General features: G+C 30.9%; 2 protein-coding genes and 1 pseudogene across 4 annotated transcripts in view; 1 reads left to right on the top strand and 2 right to left on the bottom strand.

Annotated features, from left to right (window-relative positions):
* Nucleotides 1-6,357, top strand: part of LOC149062050 (tektin-1-like) — a 44,034-nt gene extending 37,677 nt beyond the window's left edge. Inside the window, exon 8 of the mRNA XM_089217365.1 lies at nt 6,001-6,357. Within this exon, the coding sequence (XP_089073491.1) occupies nt 6,001-6,357 (357 nt within the window). The remainder of the gene's footprint in view (nt 1-6,000) is intronic.
* LOC149062051 (52 kDa repressor of the inhibitor of the protein kinase-like) lies at nt 1,666-4,566 on the bottom strand (annotated as a pseudogene).
* Nucleotides 6,358-18,424: 12,067 nt separating the features above from the next.
* Nucleotides 18,425-22,347, bottom strand: part of LOC107165899 (CD109 antigen-like) — a 97,085-nt gene continuing 93,162 nt past the window's right edge. For all 3 annotated transcript variants that reach the window (XM_015514334.2, XM_015514335.2, XM_089218924.1), the window contains exons 24-27: nt 22,047-22,222; nt 20,530-20,692; nt 19,681-19,783; nt 18,425-19,514 (exon numbers count right to left, since the gene is read on the bottom strand). In XM_015514334.2, coding sequence (XP_015369820.1) covers nt 19,318-19,514; nt 19,681-19,783; nt 20,530-20,692; nt 22,047-22,222 — 639 coding nt within the window. In that variant the 3' untranslated portion in view covers nt 18,425-19,317. The remainder of the gene's footprint in view (nt 19,515-19,680; nt 19,784-20,529; nt 20,693-22,046; nt 22,223-22,347) is intronic.

Below are 22,347 nucleotides of genomic sequence, written 5' to 3'. Positions count from 1 at the left end.
AAAATGAAGATTGCATAAAAATGATATTAATAAGCCAACTGTAAATGAAACAAATGCTATTTGTGATTGAATTGATAGCCAAAACAATGAATATGTTAATATTGAAATTTAAAATTCCCTGCCTTTCCAGATATTTTCACATTTCCCAGGTAGAAAAAAACATTGAATTACACTACTATACTATTGTTTAAAAAAAAATTAATGATAATTTATTAGACATTATATTATAAATCATTTTATTTTGATGTCAACTCTGGTTAAGGTAACTTTATAAAAAATGAATAGTTACAAATTATTTAAAACAACACCTTTTTGAACAAAACATTTTAAACTCAATCAAAACTATTCAAGTCTATTTTCTCTTTAGTTTCTTAGGTAATATCATTTAAACAATTTATAGTAAAAAAAGTTGTATTTATGGTATACATATAACTAATTAGCAGCAGAATGAAAAAAATAAAATGTTATAAAATAAATAAAATTCTAATGATAACAATATGATAGCGTTATTTTATGATAAACCAGTCAAATCCATTATTGCTGGGAAGCGTTCCTTTTTTTTTTTTGTAAAAATACTCCACCATGCGTTGTTTTCGCCATTTCTGTGGATATAATAGTAACGATTAGATCTACGTTGAAAACTTAAATCTGGAATGGAAAATAGCTGAATAAAAATGAACCTGAAATGGCTGAAAATTTTTTTTGTAATTATATCAGAAATCGGTACGTTGAAAAAATTATATTTCTGAGTTAAATCATGTACGACGGAAGCTAATTCTTGTTGCCATAATGAATACATGATCTATGCATGAAGCTAGAACCCTAACTGTATGTTTGCATACACGTGATTTAAGTTTAGAGTTGTCGGTCATTCACGCATGTGGAGTAATAACCAAGTTTATAGCTTTTCATTCATTTTGGCATCAAATCTAATACAAAGTCATATATTGGTATGACTCTTCGCATGAAGATTAGAATAAGGAGACCAAACTAGTACGGCCGACCTCATGAAAAAACGTACCGAAACGAGTTGCAAGATTAAACGGCCACAAGTGGCGCCGCGTGCGCTAAGGTTGCTACTTTAACCCGCGTAGTATAGGGATTATTCATGTTATTTGCGTTTTTTGTAAAATATATGGATTATTTCAAATCATGACCCATTATAGATTTTTTAGTTCGTAAAATTACGCATTCATACATGTGCATATGTGTATATTTCATTAAAAATTTTTTTACTATTTTATAAATAATCATACTATTATATTATAGTCTATTCTTTATCACTATCAAATATCAAAAATTGTTAAAAGATTAACATAATGTAGTTGTAGTTTGTACCCTGTGCAATGTGCATTGCGGTTTATCACTAAAATATTTAATATTATTTAATACTAGTAATGGCCATGATTGCATTCAGGCGCGGATCTAGTCCGAGATTAGGGAGGGGGGGGGCGAATATTTGACATACAAAATAAAATATCTAATAAAATATAATATGTGGGCAAGCGCACATATTTGTGTTCAAAAATAACTTACACGAAACAGTTATGGTTAATACAACTTTATAATCAATTGATAAATTCCAAATAGTGAACTTAAAACTAAAACATGAGTCATGAATATAAATATTAAAAAGAAAAAACGTACATAGTCACTAAATTTAAATTACAAAATTCTATTAGATTTTGCAAATACATCAATTACATCCTCAGAGTTTATTGTTATATCACGATGAGCATGTAGTAAAGCCAGTCCATTCAATCGATCTTCCGAAATTCTTGTTCTCATCCATGTCTTTATCCGCCTCAGAGATGAAAAATTGCGTTCTGCTGATGCAGTGGTCGCTGGTAATGTCACAAGTATATTTAATAGAATATTGATTTCAGGAAAACAGTCGTAGTCACAACGTTTTAAAGCATCAATATGAGTCACAGGTAGTTGCTTTTCGTTGAGCCAATATTCGTGCCAAAGTGTTAATTCTCCAGTTATGCGTTTTTCAAATATATCATGAGATACATTTAAATAATTTGATACTACTCGTACATCACCAAATTGATTAACCACGTTTAAAATCTTTTTTTCTATTTTAGTCTTATCGTTAAAAATATCTTTTTTATCAATTATATTCGGCAGGACTACATCAAGATCGTATACTGATAGTGAAGCTTCGTCAAATCTTGATTCTAAATCAGCTAATAATTCATCCAAAAAAGGAATAAAAAGGACAATTTTATAGTATTTTTCAGGTGTTTCAACTTGAGGATTTTCTCTATTTTTCATCGAGCTTGTTAATCTTGGCATATTTATGTCTGGTAGTCCTAAATTGACTAGCTTATGTTTTCAAATATTTTATTGAAACATTCATCACTGTTCAAACGCTTCTTTTTCAAAACGGAAATTACAGATTTAATTAATGTCGTAGCTGATAATTTATCTCGACTTTTAGATTGTAACAATTTAGCGATTAGTGATGTTCATAAACATTTCAGAAACAATATTTAGCGTTAAAAGAAACTCAGGAGTAGTTACTGACTTAGATAAACAAGATGCCTTAGATGCGGTGCTAATATCATCCCAGTCTAATATTACATCTAAAGCATCAATTATTGAACCTAGTCCTGAAGAGAACTGTAATATACAATCGTGTTTTTCTACCCACCTAGTTTCACATACAGAGTGCAATGAGGAATTCAAAGTTTTTTTCAAAACAAATTTTTTTTTAGCTGAAGAACTGAAAAAAATGTATAACTTCTTTTATCAAACCAAAAGCGTTTCTTATGAATTTGATTTTATATCCTTTCATAATCGATAAATTTAGCGCATGACTATAACATGAACATTTTATTGCGTTTTTCATTTTTACTCTTAACATATTTACAGCTCCATATTTTTCTAATAGCATGACAGAACAACCGACTGTTGCTATTCCAACACATTTATCAAGAGGTGGTTAATTTATCTAAAATATTTATTACTGATTTACTAATTAATTCACCGGTGATTTTTGGTTCAACTTCTCTTCCAGTATTACTATAATTATCCTGGTGGCAATCTAAAAAACCAATAAAATCCTAAAATACTTCATTTTCATAAACATACCGAATAACTGTAACTAGTTGAGAAATTTTTGACAAATCGGTTGTTTCATCGAAAATAACGCTGTAACACTTAGATTGTTTCACTCTGTCTAAAACTTTTTTCAAAATTAAATTTCCCATGATAAATATTAGTTCATTTTGTATAGTTTTACTTATATATGTAGCTCTAGATTGAGTAGTTAAAAGATGATTTTTTAAAGTTTCGTCTCCAGCTGATATTCTGAAATTTAACAACTCTCTGAAATTTCCTTTATTTTCCGACGGAGTATCAGAATCGTCAAATAAACTACCATCATCACGATGCCCTCTAATAGCAATATTCTGTCGACCTAGAAATGCTATGGTTTCAATAATAGGTTTTAATCTAGCCCTATTTTCTAGAACTTGTTGATGACGTGCACTATTAAGTATATTAATTACTTCATTTTTAGGATTGTAATAATTATTTAAAAATGCTTTTCCATCTTGAATGGAGTTCTTGTGATAAATATTTTTACTATGTGTTTCGAGGTACCCATCTTTCCCAAGTAATTTTGCGAATTTGATTAAAGGATGAGATACAGGACATTTAAGGGCATTACGTTATTTGACTCAGTGCCAGTTTTCGTGTGATTAAAAATTGCACAGTAAATACAAAATAAACCTCCTTCTGATTTTGATAAAACAAGCCATTTATATTTATCTAAATGCTCTTTTTTCACATATCTTTTTTCAATATAACCATTTTTTTTATGTGTAGAAAAAGGATAGTTATAACAACTTGGTGGTTTCCAATGATTTTCTAATAATTCTTTTTTTACTTAATCCGTAATAATTGTTTTTGATTTTACAACAAAGCCTATATCTAGTACATCATAAACATAATTAACTTCTTGTCTTAATTCACGTGGTTGCAGTTCCACACTATTTAAAGTATCTATGATAGAACTATTGTCAACATCGGCAGATATTTTTTCATACTCATTATTTGATGATGATTTATCACCTTTACTTGGTTTACTCGTTACATCATTTTCAATAATTTTGCTGGGGTCACTTTTATTTTTTTTAAAATAATTTAACATGAAATCCGCACTTATTTTGGACATGGTAATATTATTTGAGTTAAATGCAGGCGAAGCGTATACTGAATTGAAAAAATATTCTAAACTTGATAAATAAATCAAGTCGGTTATTGGACGAGACTGTAAAAACTATGAGATAAAATTACGAAAAAATATTTAAGAAAATATCACGACGCGAAGATGTTTTGTTCATTACTGATAGCTATTTGCCGCACCGCCCGCACCGTGGTAACGCTGTGGCGTTGTCCATCGACTATCGTTATCGCTAATTCCAAGAATGCTCTGATAACCGAGTAAATTATAAGGCCAAAAATAAGCCTATACAAATATTGAAAATTGTCTACTACCCGTCGACCACGGCACTCAACGTATTAAAATTAGTTTTAAATCTTTTTACTGGGCATTTTTCCTAAACAAAACACAGCTTACGAGGGGGGGGGGGCGCCCCCCCGCCCCCTACTGAATCCGCGCCTGATTGCATTCATTGTATTTTTATGGGTATCAATTATTGATGTAGGAAAAAATGTAATATACACATATGCACATGCATGAATACGTAATTTTACGAACTATAAAATTTATAATGAGTTATGGTTAGAAATAATGCATACATTTTACAAAAAACGCAAAAAAACATGAAAAATCCCTATACTATGTCGGTTAAAGTAGCAACCTTAGTGTATGCAGTGCCACCTGTGGCTGTTTAATCGTGCGACTCATCTCGGGACGTTATCAGAAGCGAAGTTTGGTCTCCTTATTCTAGTCTTCATGGCTCTTCCATCGAATATAATCTACGTAGGTAAATAATTAATCCCAACTTTCCAAGTTCTTATCACGGCTACGTAAAACCAGGCCAAAGAAACTCCGTGTATTGGTCGAATCGGGTGATTCTGGCCATGAACACTATCTCCTGGTGAGCGTGAAATACTGAATTGTTATTGGTAAACAAGTCGACCTTACGCAGCGTTCCTCACCTACGAGGTAATAAATGTTTACAAAATACGGGTGACCTTGGCTCAAACATCATGTTGATGCGGTAGACGTTTTCATGTTTTTAGGAGGTTCAGACTTCAGATCATAGGTAAACAAGACCCCATCAGCTGATCGAGTTTCGCTTCTATATTGTTCTGCGGTAAAACTTAATATTTTAACGACATACTTTCTTATCAATGATTTCTATATCAGTCATGGTTGCGAATGTGACTATACTTATTAGCCTATATGATGTATTAATTAGTAAGTGAAGGTAAATTTGATCATACTTACTTATATTTAAGATATTATTGACCAATGACCATGACTTTCTATCAGTATATTATGTTTATTACATTATTGTTTTATATTTGTGTTAATTATTGCATGTCATGTTGTTTTAGTTTTTATTATTATTTGTTATTTATTTATTTAAAATTTAATCATGATAAGAATTGGTATTTTTTAAGTCCTAGCACATGCGTCAGAAGGACTTGTAACGTTAGAATATAACCTGACGCAGATCCAAACGTTACTAATGTGGCACAATAGAAAATATGGTAGGATACCTACGCCACAATTCTTACCACGATTTAAATTGAAAACATTCCTATAGTATTCCACAATAGTTAAAAAAAATTACCAGAACTAGTTTATATAACCACACATTAGAGGACCTAGGTATCACATACACATATTAATATACCTTTTTTATTGAGGTTTGATACCACTAAATTAAATATGTAAAAAAATAATATAGCCAGTGAAGTAATCAAATTACATACCTACAATGATTTATCCATGTTATTAGTGTAAATGAGGATTCTGGGTAAACATTTTACATGTAAAGGCGATTTAATTAATAGACTATCAAGAACGTACAGGAAGTACAAGGAACGATCGAAAAACTTAGAGACGCCGTGGATGACAAAGAAGCATATATAGCGCTAGTACATACTCGTCTTTTGAACCGTACACGCAGGGAGGGTATCGAACTGTGTAGAGACGAGCTGGAAGTAAAGCTGAACGAAGAAATGGCTGAATTAGAACACAATGTGCAGAGTCTTCAAAAAATGATCGTTGATACAACGGTGTGCCAGCGACGGCTCCAACAGTCATCCGCCCGTATTGACGTGCAGTTGACCTACAAACGAAACACGTTACGCATCGACGACGAGCTTTGCGCTGCTCAACGAAAGCGCATCAACTACCAGTCATTTTGATAATTGTATGTTGACTATCTGGGGTCGATTTCTAAATAAAATTTATTGTGAATTTTAAACATTTTGTTTTATTATAAAATATAACTACAAGTTGTGAGTAATATGATTTGGTTGACTGAATCACTTTAAAGTCTATACCAATCGAAACCGATTAAATATGTTGGGAGTTGAAATTCAGTCCTTACCTACACCAATTATTCAAATGCATTCAATTCACACTTAATTCTGTTGTTTTGTTTTCCAATCACTTTGAAAAAGACTTAACTTCTGGTTCTTAGGCATTTTTAATTTCAGTGTTCGCGAAGAACCAACTATAGTTCGTTCTAAAAGTTCGATATCGAAAACAATTAATCTAACATTTACGTATATTGCTTAAGAGGATGCTACACCAGCCATAATTTAACCGTAAAAATGGTTTTGCCCGGGACAACTTAATGAGGCCAATATTCATAGTAGGTTTGCCAAATTTTCATAATATACATACAAAATAGAACTTTATCTATGTCGTAGCGTTTTTAGTTTTATGATAACTTAAACACAATCCAAGTTATTTAATCCGAAAGATTCATTAATTTTAATTAATCCCTCCAAGAGCTTACGTAAAAATGATAGATTAGCAGATGCTCTTCTATCAACCAGTGAAGTTAGGTGTAGTTCAGTGAGCACCGGGAAGTAGTCATGAGGGACATGATCTATATTAAGTACATAGGCAGCGAATGATAAGAATCGTATTCGCACACGGTATAGTTGGAGGGAGCTAGAGGTTGTCTATGGGTCCCGTAAAATGGAGCCATATTCTACAATAGATCTAACTAAGTAGCAGTAAAGCACTTTTATCGAATTATACGATATATCGCACTTTTAACTTATTATAATAGTTACTTGTTTTATTAGGTAACTATTAATGATAATAAATGAAATTAATAATTATAAACATTATAATTTTAAATATATTTTATGTAATAATAATATCCAAAGATGTCAGCAAAATACCTGTTTTTAGCCGGGTCACGCATCCACCCTCCACCCAGCCATGTACTGTGACGTAGGCATTGTTCCGTTTTTCAGTGGTCAGCCTCGGCCACCGATGACGACAATGACTGCACTTCCACTTCACCGCTCAACATTCGCATTTGCTTTACAGAATACTAGAGTGCCTTGATACTTGATAGATAGAGTGTGGCCATATGAACTGATAAGATAATTGTCCGCCATTAGTATGCTAATAAACGAATAGCTCATACTTGATATTATATGATATTGTATTTCATAGATTGTTTTTAGAACTTTCTCAGTGATATTTTATTTTGATCTAACTTATAAATATATTTTCAATATTTTCTGTTGTTTAATTACTTTTCATGATGAGGAATAAATTATTGTTTATCTAAATTTGTATAGTAAAATGTAATGCTTTAATGGTTTAATGTTTACTAATAAGAATAAATACTTACTCATAAACTACTATAGTAGGTAACTAATACAGTAATAATATTAATTATTATATATAGGTATATTATTCTAGTTAATAGTGATAGGTACATGATATTACGATACTATTAAATATCATTCACAGTTATTATTACTACATCCAATGGAATTGAATGAGTACCTAATTAACAGTTACAGTTGGATACTTGAATGGAAACTGTATTTTCATAAATTATATCAATGGATATTATTTATTAATCTATTTCACTCTGGAGTTGATCCACTAAAAATAAATAAAAGCAATTAATTGTTTAAATACCATTTGAAACAATATATGTTTTAGATTATTAATTATTACAATTATTAACTATTACATACATCTTAACATATTATAGATTACCTATAATGAAATACCACAACTGAGAAAATAGTGTAAAATAGAAAATTAAAGTATAATAATCTTTAAACTCAATTGTAAATTTTGTTTATACCCTTGCATAATGATGTTAAAGCATTTAAATACAATATCAAAAATGGTACCTGAAGAGTATCATTTTGCAAGCATGATTTATTAAAAACGAATTATTCTTTAACAAAAAGAACATATTATATAAATTATTATAAGCAGTATTCAATATCATGTTTTAAATGAGAATATAAAATAAATTGCATTTTAAATAAAGTAAACAATACCCATTAAATATAAAATTAAAAAGTAAGGCTGCATACTCAATTTCATTAAAAAGCTATATAAATTTAAATTTTAAACATAAAAAATAGCTTTACAAAAAAGTTAAAAGATTAAAGCAGAATAATAAAGCAAAAATAATTAATTAAAATTTAACATAATCACAAATTATTAGTTACAGATTCACTCCCATATTTTTTTAGCTAATTTAATTTTGTTTTTCCAACAATCTTTGAACGAAATAAAACATATCTACTCATTATAAAGTCATGTAGCTTATGACAATTTGGAATCTAAACATTAACAATTTCTTTCATTTTACTGATTAAAAGTTGTTTAATATTACAATTTTGATCTTTAATAATAAAATAGTATTTTCTGAAAATACATTCATAACTCAAAAACATATTAAATGTGATTTCATTACAAAAAAAATAGACATCCTTTTTTATATCTTTTTAATTTGGTGAGTTTGGCAAATGCAGCATTTATACTTTTATTAGAACCTACACTTGATAAGCCAAAGCTACAAAGTTTTGACTTTTGTTTTATGCTATGTATCATATAACCACAAATAGTATACAATGAATTTAACTCACCATTGCACAAATTCATATTAGATTCATCTATTTCTAGAGGTTAGGGATGCGTCATACGGATAACAGGTTTGACCTTTGAGATTGTTATAATTTATAAAAATCCATACTTCAAAAGAAAATTTGAAAGATCCTTCAAAAAACTCAAAATCATGACGGCATGCATAATAATGCCAATGCCTAGCTATCAAAAATGATAAATGTGAGAACTTTGACAGCAACATATTTTTCAGAGCTAGCAAGGTGCTAAGAGAGCCGCTGATTATGAGTTTATCACTTGATTCTAAGGTGTTTGCTTGTTTTACCCCTTCATAGATGGCATAGTTTTCGGCATAGAAAATGCTGGTTATTATTGGAAGTTTATGTTGAATGATTTGTCGTCTAAAACTACGCCCTACTCCATATTCGGCTTTGGATGCAACGGTGTATATTTTTGTTGTAAGTTGGAGAATGATTGCTGAATCGTATTTTTAAAAAGAGAGATGAATTTTGGATTATGTTTCGTTTTTATTGAATTCGAGAAGATCAATGTTTAGTTTAAGTTCCCATTTCCAGGGTGGTATAACTTGGAATGTAATTTTATTTACAACTGAGGTATGAATATTAATTTATCGTTGTAATTTGTTAAATATATCCCGTATCATGGAAGATTTATTGTGTTCTATATTTATTGGTAGTGTGATATGGTTGTTGAAAATGGTCTTGTGTCCAATGTGGTTGGGTGTGCTTTTCCTTTTAATGATATATCTTAGTGTGTCTTGATCTCTTTGGAGTCGTAGCGGTATTTCTTATGCATAGTTAAGAATTGTTCTGAAAGCTCCAATTGCCAGTCGGATTCTGATGGCGACCCGACTTCAACGTTCTCATGGGAATGTAATTCACAGACGGCTATCTAGTTGTTTTATTTGTCTATGGTTGCGACTAAAATAAAATTAGTCACAGAAAATTTTACTTTCATACATTGCAGTATCCATAGGAAAGCTTTAGTACTAAAGCGTATGCCATAATAATTTAAACTAGTACTCCAGGATTTAAAAATAAAAATCATTATAAATTTTATTAAATCTCAGGCTCCCCAGCCTCGTTTATTTACAAAACTGTGTTCCGAAATGGGAAGTGATCACATTCAATTGCTTTTACATACGGAAGTGAGATGGCTATCTCGAGGAAAAATGCTTAGCAGGTTATTTGAATTACATTCTGAGGTTCAGTTATTCCTAGGAGAGGCTAATTTTGAACTCAAAGATAAATTGACAGATAACTTGTGGATAACAACGTTGGCATACTTATCAGACATTTTCAATCATCTCAATGTATTAAATTTAAGTTTACTAGGTAAATCAATAAACAGATATTCAATGAATGACAAAATTAAGGCATTTATTAAGGTAATTGAAATGATGAGTAATAATATTTCGAATAAAAACCTACAGGCTTTTCCTAATTTGGAACAATATGTGTCAGAACATGAACTTCAAGTGGAAGCTGATCTCATAAAAAACATAAAAAAAAACCATTGTAAAATGCTAAAAACAACGTTTGAAGAATATTTTAAAGAAGATTATTCTGATTTTTTTGGATAAGAAACCCATTAATTTTGGATTTGGATGATATTCCTAAGACAATGACAAACAATGAAAAAGAGCCTTTGATAGAATTGTCATGTGATGAAAGTTTGAAAATGGAATTTATTAAATAGGAATTGGGTGAGTTTTGGATAAAGATTAAAAACGAATATTCGTTGCTGTCTACAAAAGTATTGTTATTTTGATTACCATTCACAACCACTTTTCTTTGCGAAACTGGATTCTCCTCAATGATCGAAGTAAAAAACAAGTTTCGAAACAAACTGAATCTCGAACCAAATTTACGCTTAAAATTAAGTAACACTGAATTTGATATTTAATCGCTAATATCAAATCTACTAATCCATGGTTCTCATTGAAAATTTGTTATGTAAAATTTAAATTTTAAATCATATCTCAATTTGTATGTAAAGTTTACTATGAAAACTTTGTATTGTTCTGTTTTTAATCATCAGTGGTACGCGACTGATTGATAATATACTTCAGTGGTACGCGAAAAAAATAAGTTGGAGAACCACTGGTCTAGACTCTAGAGCGATATAACAGAGTTGTTGTTTGCTGTTTTTTTGCGTTATTTTTTTCAGTGTGAAGTTTTACGAGGGTGTCTATTGTAGAATGATTTCGACAAAAGCCACATTGTTTTTCAGTGAAAAAGTTTGTTGTCTCCAAGTGCCAAATAAGGCGTTTATTTACAATTTTTTCCATTATTTTACCTAATATGTTTAGAAGAGATATTGTGCGTTACGCTACTGATCGGGGAATACACCGTTATTTTAAATAATTGGGTTATACCATTAGAGGATAAATTTTAGACTAACGATAGTCTATGTAATTCGGCCAGGGCTTTTGCTTTTGCAGTTCAACATGGCGTTTTGTAGTTCTTTTTCGTTGAAAGGAATGTTAAGTTGACTGTATTGATGGTGAAAGTTGTTGTTGAGTTCGTTTATGATGAATTCTCATGGTTTTGTTTGTGATATATAGTCTGGATCAAAATTAGAATCACAACTGTTTTTCATGAAAAATTGTGCACATGCGTCACTTATGTCTGTAGGAGATGAAAGTTATATATAATTTTGTTTGAGAATAGTAGAAGAGGTTGATGAGTTTGTCCTTTTAATTACTTTGAATTTTTCTGTTTAACAGGTGTTCGGGTTAATTGAGTTTGTTTATTTTTGGTAAGATTCGATTTTGTATTTTGTTATTATGTATCTAGATTCTGATCAAGTTTTTTTTTAGGTTTTTGTGGTATGCTAGTGATTTAGTTTTTTTTTTAAATTTTTTTAGACAATTTTATTTATAGTTATATTATTATTTATATTATTAATTTTATTTTTTCTATTTTTTTTTATTGCTTTTTTGTATTCTTCGTTCCGCCCTGGGACTTTTTTCCTTCTGTGAGTGGTGTTTGTTTTTCCAATAGTTATATTCGCGGTGTCTATTATAATTTTTAAGAATTGTATTATTATGGAATTTATTTGTGTTTGGCCAAATTGAGATTCAGTATACATTTTTATAGGATTTTCTATTAAGTTTTGGTTAATAAAATCTTCATAAAGTTCCCAATTGGGTTTTTTTTAGGTCCCAGTGTGTGTGTGGTGGTGCTTTTGGTGTTTGGTCCAGTAAAGTTATGGATATGGACCAATGGCCACTACAATTTATTGTATTCATTGAGAACTCGCCATTCGATTTGTGGCGCTATTGGTTATCAATAGTTCTATGTGCAATGTGCATTGTGCGGAAAGCGATTTATTTGTTAAGTCGTGTCTAGTGTATACTTCGGTGTTGAGTAGAATAAGTCGGTCATTTTCCAGACATGTTTCAATAGTGATTCCTCTGATTTCGCGACGGTTCATCGCACATAAATTTATCCCTCGAAATATTAGCGTTGACGTTTTATCACATGCTTGTTAATCGTGTAGTATTTTATTGCGACTATTTCTTCGTGGTTATTTTATCGTGATCAGTGTCGTGAAAATATCATATCGTAAAAATTTAAGGCCATATATTAAAATTATTATTATTTAAACTGCGCATAGCCTAACCAAAGGATCATTAGATAAAAAGTCTGAACGGGAAGTTGGGATGTGAAAAGAATCGGTTGATCTAGTATTGGCTGTCCATGACAGGTTGGTATGAATGTTAGGGGTGTTCAATGTTTAATAAGAAGCCTGCATAGCTAAGGAAAAGATTCTGAACTCGTTCAATAAGTTTTGTTTCCGTTTTAAGATAAGGATTCCAAATGGCTGACCCATAATCGAGAATTGAACGTATAAGATCAGAATAAAGGGTTATAATACAAGGTGTTGAGTTGAAGTGTTTAGTGTGGTGACGTATGAATCCTAAAATACGTAAGGCTTTACAAGTGATATAATCAATATGAGGTCTGAAGGAAAGTGAGGAAGTATATATTATACCTAGATCCTTTACTTCAGATACTCGAGTTAGGGGTGAGTCATTATAGGTATATACGTGATCCACTGGAATCCGTGATCTGGAGAATGATATGATCTTACACGTTACACTTATCAAAGTTTAGAGTTAAGGCCAATAGCCTGACAGCAGTTAATAAAATTATTGAATGATGATTGAAGGACGTCGCAATCAGTACTGGAAGATATCCTGGAGAACAGCTTAGCATCGTCAGCAAAAAGAAGTAAACAGACCGACGGGACATTGCTAAATATTGAATTAACAAAAATATTAAATAGCAGTGGCGAAAAATGTCCACCTTGCGGAACGCCAGAAGAAACCTTAAATTTACTTGATAAGATATTGAACAACTTAACATATTGCAAAGCGGAGAACAGAGTACCTCACGACATTTAAAAAGCAAAGAAGCTGGAATATCATCAGGGCCCACCCAACGGACATTAGATAACGTCTTGAGAGCATCAGAAACTTCCTCAATGGAAATAGATAAATAGGAAGGTAAGAAGGAGAACAGTTGAATTTTAATATTCATTAGAGCTGAATTAGGGGCAGCTGATGGCTGTTTATAGGTAGAGGCGAAAAAAGAAGAAGCAATGTCGGAACCATTAGCAGAGATATCAATCAAATATCCATGGTTAGGAATCGAAGACAAGTCACGTCTCTTATTTATGAAATACCAAACACCACGTGGGCTAAAGGTAAGTTGAGACTGAGCAACATTGATGTGAGTCCTTAAACATGATTTAGATACAGCTTTACATTGAGAACGTAGATTGGAGAACGAGTTGTACTCATGTAACGAGACAGTTATTTTGGATTTTTTATGAGCGGGTTTTTTTTTTTAAGAAGAGATTTGAGAACGAGAGAAACCCATGATGGAAAGGTTGATCTACGAAATGATTTAAGTGGAACGAACCGTTGAATGGCGTCAATAATAGATGCCTGTAACCTTGTGGCAGATAAATCAGCAGGGTGTAAGTTAAAATTAGTAGACCAGTTATTGTCAGCTAATGCTATAGCAATAATAGAGTCAAAATCAGCATTGTTAATATCAAGAAACGAGTTAAGTTACACGGATGGATATTATCATCGAGTAATTCAATATCGGATGCATTCAGGCTGTAAGATCATTGGACGAAGAGTCTTCGTCGAAGACTCTTGGAGACCATGTACGTACTATAATGTTACGAGCACATGGTTAGCCAATTCTTGAATCAGCTGAGGCATGTTATTTGAACCATTAGCAAAATTTTCCAAAACTTGAATTCTGTTATTGAGGGTAGCAATTTCGTTGCGATGAGTAGTATTTTCCGACCTATTATCAACGATTTTGGATTTAAGAAAATCAATGCTTGATTCAGCTAGTTTAGAGTTTTGTGACAAATTCGTAGTGTTATACTGTCCAAGCATATCAATATGAGAACTGCGAATCTCTGTGATAGAGCGATGAAGATCATCCATGGTATCATTTATTAACAGTAGCAGATATAGTATTAATTTGTGATGATTTTGTTGGGGTTGGAGACATTATGCAGATTTGACGACAAAGGTAAGATTCAATAATAAAGGAATAGGTAAATTAAGGGATAATTTGGAAATAATGGTAATCACTTGACTCACGGTGTATAAGTGATCGCGTCATTTATAAATGCTACTAGCCACACAGTGTATATTTCGTATGTACGTGGCCCGTATCGCGTGGGGTTAGGTAATTAATGGGGCCGGAGATAGCACGGCCGAATCAAACCAAACCAGACGATAAAATTTTTAAATAACCGGCGGCTGTGTATTTCAACAAAGACAAAAAAATTGCCCTTAGAGGGAACGTTTTGAGCAGACCTACTCAAAAACGACACTGGTCTACGCAAGCACTTTTTATAGAACAGTTGAAAAATAAAACGTAAAAAACGACCAACTGTAACCGGAGAAAATGTAGAAAAACTGGGAACGATATTGTTACCTGTCTATTACAAACTGGTGGACGATAATTATAATATTTATTTGAGTTTTAAAAACCAAAATAAAATATTAGCTGCATATTTTTTATCATATTTTAAAGATTATGATGGCATATTTCGACAATTTTAAAGTCCCGAACCTTATTTATTAACAATACGCAAGTTATGTCCTGCAAAAGGAGCTCATGGAACGTGTACAATGCAACACAATTAGGATATAATAGGACTAATTATATATCAAAAAGTTGGAACAATATAAATTCCAACTTTTAATTATATTCAGTCATTCACATGTATGCATATATTTATTGAAACTTTGTAGATGATGAACTGCATAATCTCGATGAAGATTTTAAAATTAAACACAGGTACCTATTCAAATAAATTGTAAAATTAAAATAAACCAAGAAGCTTAAACATATGTATAAAATTTCTCGATACAAAACAAATATTAGATAGTTAAATGATCTTATCATTTATATTCGGAGCTAACTGTCCTATTATTGATCATCAAATGTCCTAAATTCGTAATTGCCATCCCAATACTAATTATGTGTTATGTATAAGCATAGGTATGTCCACGGGTCATTCCTGTCATGCACAGGCATGACCTGCTACTTTGATCAAACTTACATTGTACATTTTGATTCATAATATGAACCTTTTTTTTTCAATTTCTAATTTCATATTAAATTTTTTGTTTTTCATCATGTGTATGATTCGGGGCTATATCCCCCAATCTTAACAGAAATTTTTATTATTTTTTTTTTAGGGGGGAGGATTGGCAGTTTTCCCCATCCCCTAGAAAGGTGTCGGGTTACGTGTTCGAAAATGATATGTTCGAATAAAATGTGTTCGAATGAAAAGTGTTCGAAAAAGCATATGTTCGGATGAATTTTTGTTCGAAAACTTTGTATTTATTATTTTGGAATTATAGATATTAAGATATCTATTATCTATAGTGTATTCCAACTATTATACCGTTAACCAGGGAAAGACGGTTATTTAAGACAATTTAACAATTAACATTATGGCACGTTTCCCTCGTCGATATCGTCTGGCGTACGATACGCCTTTATGTGAAACAGGCTCCGGCCTAATATAGTATCTGATATAGAGCAATAAATTTTATCTACACGTTATATTATCGTAAGCTTTATCATAATATGGGTTTCTGTAAAATAGGTACCGACTGTAATTTACCTACTGCTGTAGTATATTTTCGATTGTCTGGCCGAATGAAATATTGCGAACGAATATGTCGACGTGTACTATAAAATTAATATCTACTATACATAATAAAAATATGTTATTAGTTAATGAGTATGAATTTATGTTTAATAAAAATAATTTTCGTAAACGGGATAATGAAAATGTGTACTATTAGATCTGTGTCAAAAAATGTGGTGCTAAATTTCGAACAATTATTAAAAACAATGAACATATTAAAGACGAGTCGTACATATTAATGGATCATTCACACGCGCCGAATCCTATAAAAAATGAATGCAAAATAATTAAAAATAAAATCAAAACTGCTTCATTGCAATCTCAAGATAATCCACACAAAATTTATCAGGAGCAAATAATTGGAGTTCCTTCTGTTGTCTCTTCACAAATTAGCAAAAATGCATCAAAACAACTTAATAAAAGACATAGAAAAGGTAAATTAATCGAACCTGCTTGTATTGAAAATTTTAACCCTCCTATTGAATTAAAAAAAACAATTTCTGGTCAAGAATTTTTAATCAAGGAAATTTACGATGACAACAATAGAATAATTATTTTTACAACATTTCAAAATTGTTTGTATTTAAGAGAATCAGAGTTTTGGCTTGCAGATGGAACATATAAGTCTTGTCCTAGTTTCTTCAAACAATTGTACACAATTCATGGATCTATTAAGAGAGGAAACGACCAGATATGTTTACCATTAGTGTTTACCCTTATGACAAATCAAACTGAAAATTCGTATAAACTTATGTTTACAGCACTTAATGATTTTGCTATTGAACATCGTATTAATTTTAAAGATAAAACGGATCTTGAAATTATTACTGATTTTGAAATTTCTGCTATAAATGCCATAAATGATGTTTTTCCATTTGCAATGCATTCTGCGTGTTTTTTTTCACTTTTCGCAAAATATTTATCGTCACATACAAAAGGAAGGATTAATGACCAAGTATATAGAAGATCAAAACTTCAACTTACTTTGTCGACATTTACCAGCATTGGCTTTCCTTCCAGTTTCCAAAGTACGTATACACCACGAATTTGAATGCCCAGCATTATTGTTAATATCATTAACAACACATTTTCGCATATTTTCCTAATAAATATATTTTATTTTATTTATTTAGGTCAATGAAAGTTGGAAACAGCTTAAAACTGAACTTTCGAATGATGAAAGAGAACAAAAATTAATAGATTACTTCGAAACAACGTATGTTACTGGTAGATCAGTGAGACTCCGCGGACGAAATCCACAAGTACGACCCCCGTTATATCCGCCAGAATTATGGTCAGTAGCACAACGAGTTGAAAATGAATTGCCATGGACTATTAATATCACTGAATCTTGGCATAGTCGTTTAAATAGGTAATTTTAAAATTGATAGATAATGTATACATTTTATATTTCATATCATAATATTGTATAGGTTGATATCGAAACATCCAGGTGCTTATAAATTCATAACACTTCTTCAAAAAATGCAGAACGAGAACGAAAGCTTAATTGAACAATTTATACAAGGCAGAATTGCAAAAAAAATAAAGATATCCCGACAACAACACGAAGAAAGAATTAAAAATTTAGTTTTAAGATTTAAAAATAGTAATCAAAATAACATTGAGTTTTTAAGAGGCATTGCGTACAATTTAAACTTTTAACTTGAATATACTCGTATATACATTTATTTATTTTATTTGACGATATACATAGACCTATATATTTAATAATTTTTTTCACTATATAAATAATAAATAAATAAATAATATTTTAATATAATATGCTTGTTTTTACCTATACATTTAATAATTTTTTTCACTATATAAATAATATTTTAATATAATATGCTTGTTCTTAAGACTGAGTTTAACTATTCGAACAAAAATTCATCCGAACATATGCTTTTTCGAACACTTTTCATTCGAACACATTTTATTCGAACATATCATTTTCGAACACATAACCCCTTATCCCCTAGAAATGCCACTGTTGTGGATGACCTGCGAATGAGGTCTGGACACACCTAATGTGTATAAGTATTATATTTTTACATGTGCATATTTTTTAGATACATTTTATATAAGACACTTTTACATATTGTGTCAGAACTTCACTTGTCAATAAAAATAATAACAAAAATGTGATTATTCATAAATATGTATATATTTATTATAAGTACCATATCAATTTAGTATTTACAAACAATAAAACTGTTATAATAATTGTTAGTGATTTAGTGATTGCCTACGTGATTATAGAAATTTGAAGGTGTTTATTTCGATAGTAATTATAACATCTGTCATTCAGTCTTTATATTAATGAAAAAAATCCTACATAAAAATTATTTAATTAATTTTCATTCGGAATCAGCGAATATAATATGCATAATGGTTTACAAATTGTAAGATTTATTAATACATATTTTACATATTACTGTAAATTGTTGTCCAAATAAATTTCTATTCACATTTCTATAGAAATAATATTGTGTATACAGATTGGTATTAGGTAGGTACCTAGGTCACGTGTAGTCATACAAATTAAATGTTATTAAACTAAAAATAATAATAATAATTCTATAAATTAAAATACTTATGATAAAGGATTTTTTTAATTTTTTTTGTTGAGTATTTGATTAGAGTTGCATGCAGTATAACAGTAGGTATAGTTTTTGGCCATTCTATGAGATATGTAAATCATCATAATTATATTTTTTTCACAAGTGCTTACCTATATTATATGTCAAGAAGTTTGTATTTAATATTTGTTTGTAATAATAATAATAATGTGTTATAAATAAATAAGTTAATGGACATTTAAAAACTTAAATAAAAATAATATTAAGTAAATTGCATGCAAAGCGAATCCATAAGTACATACAAATATGTGTTGAGTTTTTAACAATCAAAAATAATATAAATATGTAGACAAAATAGGAATATTGTGAAAATCTACCGATTTACTTTCTTCATTATTACGCATATTGTATATGAATATAACGTATATAAAAAAATATGTTTTTTTTGTACATTTCATATCAGTTAAAATATTGAACGAGTAGGATGCTTGAAATTGAAGCGATGATGAACGTAAACTGCAAACTGTTACGGAACTGTGACGTAGCACCGGATTTGGGGTTATCGGTTTGCACACATATTTTGTTACAGTCGGAATCTTCACATATTTCACATGGAGTCGCTCTTCTCGGTGCGTAGAAAACTCTGGCACGCCTCGCTAATCGAAGTAAAAATATATAAATAAATAAACAAATTAAGTAGTAGGTAAACATAAAAAAAAACTTGAAGTACAAACAAGGTAGAATGTTATTAGATAGAAAAAAAATAATTTAGAATATTTTTGGTTGGATACATCGAATAGAGGTTAAATTTTTCTCACTTACACTGATCGTAATAATCGTATACGGTGACAGGCACTGGCTTTTGATTGGCTACTTTATGTGTTTGGAACGCTGATATAGTCGGACAGTATTCTTTAGCCATCATCTGAAGTGTAATAAAATTTGGTTATCTAATCGAATTGAACAAATCTGACATAGATGTTAATATGAACCATGCATGTACATTGTACCTTGTATATGTTATATCAGTCTTACAGACGTGTAGTATAGCAAATCTAGGTACCCTTAGCAGATTCTTATTATAGTTTATGTAGTTAATAATGAGGCAAATTTACTATTGAATTTGTATAGGAAAACATTAACTTTACAAGAGCGGATATTTTTGTTTCATGATATGTTATTTTAAAAACGAGTTAAATTAATAAAGTTAATTTGAATGAAATTTGAATAAATATAAATAGTTAAAATATTCAAGTAATTAGGTATTACTCAATCTAAAACAAAAATATAACATATACTCTTTTATCTCTCAGCGTCTAATGCCTGATAAATCTGTTAAGTTTATAAAAACTATCACGAGTAAACGCTACTTCTGGAATATCTAGCTGTTTGATAGTGATTTGTTTTGATCAACTTTTTTATGTTGAATTCGTAGGCCGGCGGGCAACCATATTATCTATCCGTGGTCAAACTTTGGGTAATATATATTTTTTAAATGTAATTTAATTGACACCTATATATATTTGTATACAGAAGAATATAATCAGTCTTCCCCAAATATAATTGTATGAATATGTTAATTAATATTTAAAGAATTCTATTTTTTCAACTTAAAACACATATTTGTTTAATATGTACATATTCAAATTTGGTTTGATTATTTTTTTATACCTTGTCAAAGTATAACATGACGACGGTATCTCCATCTTTGGTCTCGATACGTTTGATGTTGTTGGACAATCGGAGGCTGGGCAACGCGTCGTTATCCACGGTGAAACCCGAAGGTAGTGTTACTTCCATTACTGCCATGTTGCTGTCATTGCCCCCTCGGAAACTGCAAAAATAAAATCCATTACATGTTGGGAGCGAATAAGTTGATTGTTATATAGATATAAATTTAAAAAATAACATGGTATTTATTTAGTTAAATAATACATATTATTGAATTGAATATATAGAGCGCGTTTTATATATACATTTAATTGCGAAATTGTCCTCTCCTACAGATTCGACTATTTTAAGAATGTTGATGTTCTTTTCCATGATTTTTCATGGATAGAATTATTTTATAAACTTGTAACCACAGATATAATATACTAATACTAGATAGCTGTCTTCTCGCTATCAGTGATAGAAATATGCAAAGAATACTCTCGGTAAACAAACGTTATCAGATACTTAGCTAATTTTACGAGATGATCGAGTGCAAAATTCAGTGGCCAATCAGAAACAAGTAATATACACAGATATATTCTAATAACAATAGTATGAATTATATTGATTAGTCTAATATTGATAACGTTTGTTTATCGAGTTGTTTTCATTGCATATGGCGTCGTGTTTCACATTATTTTGTGGTGGTGTATTCGAAGACGGCTATCTGGTATTAATATATATCTGTGCTTATCTCTCATAAAAAAAAAAAACAGTGATATACTGATATGCCGTTGGTATCTCCACTATTGTGGTGGTCTCCATCAAAATACTCTCTTTTATCTGCCGTGTATTGTGACACCTGCCCGCGTTTAACATGCTATGGCGTCTACACTGACGTGTAGTGCCAAGTCCAGCCAGTTCTTTCTCGTTTATACTCTCCGCAAGACAAAGCATTTGTCTTCAACAATCACAACACCGCGTAAGACTCGAGTTCATATCATAGTTCTTCTCCGACAACGTCCCCACCCTGAGGACCAACTAGTCGACGCCCTACTCGAAAATTACTACTATCGAGAAGAGCCGAGCACTCATGTCCAATAGATCACTGAGTGATTACCACTGATTCCCGACAGTGAGGTCCACCAGACGCATCGACAATTTTCAGTATCTGCCCGGTACACGTAAACCAGGTCTTCTATCACCGTATGCACTCGTACAGACCTCCACTTTCTCCACTAAAATTAATGTCATATTCTCTTTCGGTTTATTAAACTAAAACTTCTAATTCAAACAAATTGTAAAATCTTTTATCTTCCTAACATACATCATCAAACCCGCTCGTTACGTGTTGCCTCACTTTTTATGATTAAAACATTATTGCATATGGTGCAGCTAAGTTTTGTTATTTATTCCATGACAAATCTCAAACAGGCAACCTACATGGGTGGGAAATGTTTTTAGATCCAATGCAGGCCTATATAATATTCAGTTAAATGGTCAGCCATTTTATAAAATTAAAAAAAAAAATTTACCCAGAACAAACAGAAAGTTGAAGGTGATTGGCGTTCGAGTTCTTATCCACTTGCGGATCCAGTGAAAATAGTGGCCAAGCGCCAGTAACATTTACATTGTATCTGTAAGATACTTTGATAACGGCGAATCCAGTACCGGTGGCTGTCACGTTCAACGTACGAGTACGTTTAGGAAGCTATGGCATAAATAAAGGAGTCAAAATAAATTAAGGTAGAAAGACAATGTAATTTATTTTTATCGTAAAAACTATTTTTTTCTGATATTTTAATTTTGAGTTTTAAATGCAAACAAATATAATTA

Source organism: Diuraphis noxia, unplaced genomic scaffold (assembly GCF_037042655.1).
Source record: "Diuraphis noxia isolate RWA-SAM2 unplaced genomic scaffold, SU_Dnox_SAM2 contig0001, whole genome shotgun sequence".
Taxonomy (NCBI): domain Eukaryota; kingdom Metazoa; phylum Arthropoda; class Insecta; order Hemiptera; family Aphididae; genus Diuraphis; species Diuraphis noxia.
Note: the sequence above shows the minus strand (reverse complement) of the source record. Positions and strands in the feature narration are given on the sequence as shown.